The sequence below is a fragment of the Acanthisitta chloris genome, unplaced genomic scaffold (assembly GCF_000695815.1).
Source record: "Acanthisitta chloris isolate BGI_N310 unplaced genomic scaffold, ASM69581v1 scaffold11387, whole genome shotgun sequence".
Classification (NCBI taxonomy): domain Eukaryota; kingdom Metazoa; phylum Chordata; class Aves; order Passeriformes; family Acanthisittidae; genus Acanthisitta; species Acanthisitta chloris.
The window spans coordinates 1-6,017 of NW_008683208.1; the positions used below are offsets into that span (position 1 = coordinate 1).

The 6,017-nt window shown below is 49.1% G+C and overlaps 1 protein-coding gene across 1 annotated transcript; it reads left to right on the forward strand.

Annotated features, from left to right (window-relative positions):
• Positions 1-100: 100 nt before the first annotated feature.
• On the forward strand, positions 101-4,074 carry PFN2 (profilin 2; the record flags this gene model as incomplete). The annotated part of the gene is made up of 2 exons (XM_009078837.1): positions 101-293; positions 2,046-4,074. Coding segments are annotated over 2 exons (291 nt in total), but the record flags the coding sequence as incomplete, so codon positions are not given.
• Between the last annotated feature and the right edge of the window lie 1,943 nt (positions 4,075-6,017).

Below are 6,017 nucleotides of genomic sequence, written 5' to 3' on the forward strand. Positions count from 1 at the left end.
AGGGGAATCACGGCTGCTCCGCGGGAGACACCGGCGCTTCTGAGTGCAAATGGAACAATAAAGCGCCGCCGTGCTAACCCTGAGCTCTTTCCTTTGACAGCCAGTAGAAATAGATATGATTGTAGGAAAAGACCGAGAGGGTTTCTTCACCAATGGTCTGACCCTTGGTGCGAAGAAGTGCTCTGTGATCAGAGATAGCCTGTATGTCGATGGTGACTGCACAATGGACATCAGGACAAAGAGTCAAGGTGGTGAGCCCACATACAATGTTGCTGTAGGCAGAGCTGGACGAGGTAAGCACGATTTTCTCGGCCTTCAGATCACTAAACTAGGAATGTAACCCTGAGCACAGACTCTGGCTGTGATCAGAACCAGAGCCCTGTGGTTACTGGTCAGCCTGGGCGGTGAAGCCAGGGGCAGATGGCAGTGCTCTGGCCAGTTCTGTCTGGGAACCGTGCTCGTCCCAGGCTGTGCAGTGGTTAAACAGATCCCTGACCGGCAGGAAGGAGCAGCTGCAGCTCCAAGCAGGCTCCCCCAGCATCTGATCCCTTGATACCTCAGGCTCAGGAAGGTTCTGTCAGTGATGGGCAGTGGCTGCAGCTTTCCTGCTGTGAACTGCTCAATGGAGAGTTCATTGTGCCGAGATGCGAATCCCTTTTATGAGCTGCTCCTACTTGACTTTTAACAAGTTCTACACTAACTCTTCTTGCACTTCCTATTGAGCTTGCTGAAGTCTGTCTTCAGGCAAAAAGCCCACCCAGTTTGGTGCCCCTGAGAAACGTGCTTCATGCTCGTGTGCCTGCTCCTCGTGCTCCTCGCTTAGCTCCAGCAAACCCCATGTAGGCAGGCCCTGGCTGTGAGCAATGTGCCCTGTGCTAGGGACACCTGGGCCAGAGGTTTGGGGATGGCTGTGGAACAGATTCTTGAGCCACGGATGTTTGCTTCAGAGTGTAAAACCAAACACAGCAGAGTGTGTCTGTAGGCTGAAGCCTGGGCCAAGGGTGCAGGAGGAGGGTTCTGTCCGGTGCAAACCATGAAATGCCAACAAGAACTGTCTTAAGCTTTGTGAGCAAATTGCTATGAAGGTAGAATTATAGAGCTATTAAGGTTGGAAAAGCCCTCCAAGATCATCATGTCCAACCATTCCCTAGCACTGCCAAGGCCACCACAAACCATGTCCCCGAGTGCCACATCTGCACGACTGTTGAATCCCTCCATGTATGGTGACTCCACATTGCCCTGGGCAGTTGTGCCAGGGCTGGGCAGCCCTTTTGGGGAAGAAGTGTTCCCCAATACCCAACCTAAACCTCCCTTGGCACAGCCTGAGGCCGATGTACCTGTGGATAGGCTGGCTGCAGCATTCCCAGCCTGGGAGCAGCTCCTGGCCTCTGTCAGCCAAGCGCTCATTGTGTCCCTGTCCCTGCTGGGGACATCTGCTGGCATCACAGTGTCAGTGGCTGCTGAGGAGCCTCCGGGTGTGCTTTGCTCAGACAATCCTGGGACACCTCACTGGGCCTCGGGGAACAGACTCAGCATGACAGTTTGTCCTGCGTAAAACACCTGGTTCAGAGCTGTGTTCCTGTGTGCAGAGTCTCAGTCCAGCTCACCCTGGGGGGTTCTGCCAGCATGAGGGCAGTGACTCTGGTTCCCAATGCAGCAGTGACCCAGGAGTGTTCCCTGTGCTGCTCTCCAGCCACTCCTGTGCACACACTGTGCCTCTGCCCCCACCTTGTGTGCCTAAGCTGCAGCCAGGGTTTCCTTGCTGGGTGATGGTGGTGAGGGGCACTGTGATGCTTGTTTGAGATAGTTGGTGGCATTTCCCTTAGCAGTGAACTCTTACAACTTCCACAGTTGCATAAAATCCCTGAGGGTAGCTCATGCCTTCTCCCAGCCCTGCCTACATCTGTGTGTTTACAAAACTGTTAGACTAGCCCAGTACCCAAATACTGAATCTTGAATTGAGGGTGTTTATTGCACTGCCTAAAACTTGCATTGTTTCCTTGTCTAACACACTCTTTTAAAACTTTTTTTCTTTTCTCTTTCAGTCTTGGTCTTTGTAATGGGCAAAGAAGGGGTCCATGGAGGCGGATTGAATAAGAAGGCATACTCAATGGCAAAATACTTGAGAGACTCTGGGTTCTAGTGGTTAGGCAGACTGTTAAGTATTAGGGGAAGATTGCTATTAAACTTTCCTGGCGGTGAGCTTTAAACCTTACATTCTGGAAACTTTACTAGCAATGCAGGGTGATGGGGTATGAACCTGTGTCTCCTTTGTATCCCTTTGTTGGTGGGGAAAGGTGTTATTTTTTTTTTTTCCCTTTAATTCTCTTCATTTCTGTTTTGTTTCCTTGTGTACTCCAGCATTGGTTATAGTCATGGGAAAGGAAGGTGTCCATGGAGGGACACTCAACAAGAAAGCATATGAACTGGCTTTATACCTGAGGAGGTCTGATGTCTGAGCAGCCTCTCCCCATCCACCTAGCAGCTGTCTGCACCACCACCTGCTTGTGCTCAGTGCTACCAGACTGTAGATGGTAGTTTGTGTTTTTTATTTACCCATTTCCTCTTGTCATAATCCCAGTTCCCCCTTGTTCATCTCTGTAACCACTGTAGGTAACTGAGCCCGTCTGGCACCACCATGACGACGATATGCATGATATGATACCTTGAGACTTGGGAGGGGAACATGCCAAGTGTAGGCTCTGCTTTGTCTTAGCAATTAGTGTGATATTGACAACTAAACCAACTGAGATACTAAACAAGGTGCCGATTGTACAATCTAATTTGATCAATGCCTCTTCAGCACTTTGAGCGAGTCACAGCTCACTAGTCTTCCTTTCACAGAGCATGGTTGGGAGGAAAAAGTGCATGCATATCTTCGCTTCTGTCCCTCTTTGTTGCTGTTTTTTAAACCCATGTGTTTGCTTACACCCATTTTTATAGTGCCTGGTTTGTTTAACCAATTTGCCACTCAAAAGCTATTAATGTCACGTTAGTTTTGTCGTTGCACTTCACTGTAGGCTTAAGTCCCTTATTTTTTCTCAGTGATGTCTGAAGCTTGTACTGCTTAACAAGTGCAATCACAAAACTATGAAAGGGTACAGATGCACTTCCTCCCATGACCTTAAGCCACCATCCCAGGGACTCCCCAGACATTCCATCATTGCAATAGCTCAGGCACTTTTTTTTTTTTTTGCCAGCTCCTGTTCTGTAGTTGACCTGTGCAAGGCTGCCACTGCCCATCAGCTAGCCCGGCATAACCAGCTGGAGTGTGTCTGGTTTCAGTTTCTCATAGGACCAATTTTAATTTGCAGCTTGGGGTTGTGGGGGGTTGTTGTTTTTGTTTTTTAATATGAAACTGCAATGTCATTGTGGAAAACTGCCACCTTCAGCTGCCCTGGGAGTTCAGACTGGCTTCGGTCTTTCTGCCAGATTACTCAGTGGTGCAGAGTTTGGCTGCTCTGAAGCCACTGTTGGGATGAAGGTCGGTGGTTTGCAAGCTAAACTGTCAAAATGCCATTTCAAATTTAAACTCTTCATTTGGGCTGTCACACCCTTGCTGCAGAAATGATGGAGTGAGCTGCCTTGTGCACGAGTCATCTGAAATGTCTGTAACCAAACTCAGTTCAGGCACGGTTCTGGCCTGTTTGTCCATTGCAAGAACTGCAGAACTCTGTATACTAAAGAATAAATGGGAGATGGTAGTGGTTGGAATAACTGACTTGGCTGTCTTGTGATGAATTTTTTAATATGTATTCTGTGCCATACTATTGTTAAAAAAAAAAATGAACTGTTGCTATTGTGAGATGGATTTTAACTGACTACGAGGGTTTCTTTTGACTGGCACTACCTTAGGGACATTCTAGTATTTGCTTCTATTGTTGGGCCTTGTGGATAATGTACAGATTTAAACAAATTCTTGTTGCTGATTTGTCCATTTCTTTCCCTGCACTTTGTTACATCTGGGATACAGTCTAACTCATCTGATTTAATATGCATTTCAAAAAATGCCATAACTATTAAAAACACCTTGTTTACAGACAGATGAAATAAATTTATTCCAACCAAACAAAACCAGGCTGTTGGTAGTTTTTCCTTCCCACCCAGGAATCCTCTGAGGCCCTTCAGTGCATGGCTGGGCATGCTAACACCAGTGGTAAGTGCAGCAGGACAGCAATAGTACCAGCAGGCTTTGGGGCAGCTCTAGAATTAGAATCGCTGTTTGTCCAGCTCCCTGCAAAGGTTTCCCCTGCCCTTTGAGTGCCCAGTGCAGCATCCCTGAAACAGTCTGGAGGACACTGGGCTCAGGCCCTGGTGAAGGGGGTGGCGGTGTTCTGGCTGGGTCAGCACACCCAGGGTGGGAATGTGCATCCCTTGCACAGGGAGGAGGCAGATTTAAGGTCTCCATTACCCCGAAGGATTCTGCCTGTACATGGTACTTCTGCTACCAGAGGGCTCTGAAAGCACAGGTCAGGTGGGATGTGATGGTGAGCCCTGGAGCTTGAGGGATGGGAAACAGCCAAGCCCATCAGGGGGAGGTAAACCGTAGCAAGGCTCTGCCTTCCTGGGCCCAGACACCAGTCATGTGCTGCTCAGCATCACCCAAAAATGCCTTTGCTCTCCCCTCCTTCCCCCACACCTCGTCTGGTGTCAGAGCTGCACCTGCTCCTCTGCTCTGTACTAAATCTGGGTCTAACCACCACCTTCCTATACAAAATGTTAAGTTCTTCCACTGCTGAGTGGCATCATGGTTGAACTGGCTCTCTCAGCTCCCAGCACTGAAGTTAGAACAGACCAACACACCCAGAGCACAGACCAAGTTCCTGTTCAATAGTAACTGGTACAGAGGATGCAAACCTGCTTCCCCCACGAAACACATGTGAGGCTGTGCTCTGTGTCTAAACACAATGTAGAACGGCACTCGCCTTCTGACGGCGGAACTCATTTCCCCTGGTTGCAGGGAGTGTGCATGTACATCCCCAAAGGTGCTCCTGTGGTAAGGCCAGCGAGGCTGGGATTGACTCACCTCAGGCAGGAGTGGCTGCTGGCAGCACACGCCCGCACTCATCACCGCATTCCTTAGTCTGACATTGTTTCTTTCTGACCAATTCTCTTCAGGGGGTGTCTGTATGTCATCTCTACACTTCTGCTTGCTAAGAGTTAGCTGTTGCCCGAATTACTTGTTCAAACGCATTTCTTGGTGAATTTCCATGGCAGAATGGTGTCTATGCACCGCATAGCAGCCAGTGGTACAACCGGAGTTACACAGAGCACGTCACAAAGTTTATGTCAGTGCATAGTTCTGGAACTCTTCAGGTTTTGGGGGGTGCCTGAAATACAATAGTGAATAAACACCTGCACTCATGGCAACAGCAGGGACCTATTTTAAGAAACATCCTTCCGCCTAGTAATTACATCTTCAGGAATCATCTTCCCATTTGGACTCACCTAGACACGTGCAGGCTGAAGGGGAATTCTGCCTGGTGAAAATACACCACTCACTGTCATCACCACACAGCTTGCTGGCGGCAGGTTTGCAAGTGAATCATCCTTTCATTATTATCCTTTCACTGCACCTCATTTTGCAAAATAAACTTCCCCTGCTCTCAGCCAGGCCCAGGGAACAGATTTGCACTGCAGAGTGTTGGGTCAGAAATCCCACCTGGGAACACCTCACCTGCCATCACCTCTGTCCAGGGTCCCAGCACTGGGGCTGGCAGGTGGGCAGAATTGTTCACAGCACTCTGGTCCTCCTTCCTGCTCCCCAGCCAAACTACAGGGAAGACCCAGGCCGGTCCAAACTCCTCCTCTGGTTAGAAGTGAACAAAAATGAAGGTTTTCCATGTAACTGACCCCCTGCACACAGCACTGCTCAGTGCAGCTCCTTGTACTGGGATTCACAGCAGGACACAGGGAACGTCTGCTCAAGGATCCCAACAGCTCATGTTCTGCATCTTCAAAAGCACTTGAACCTCCGTAATAAACACAGGAGAGTACATGAGGAATTCAGTCATGCA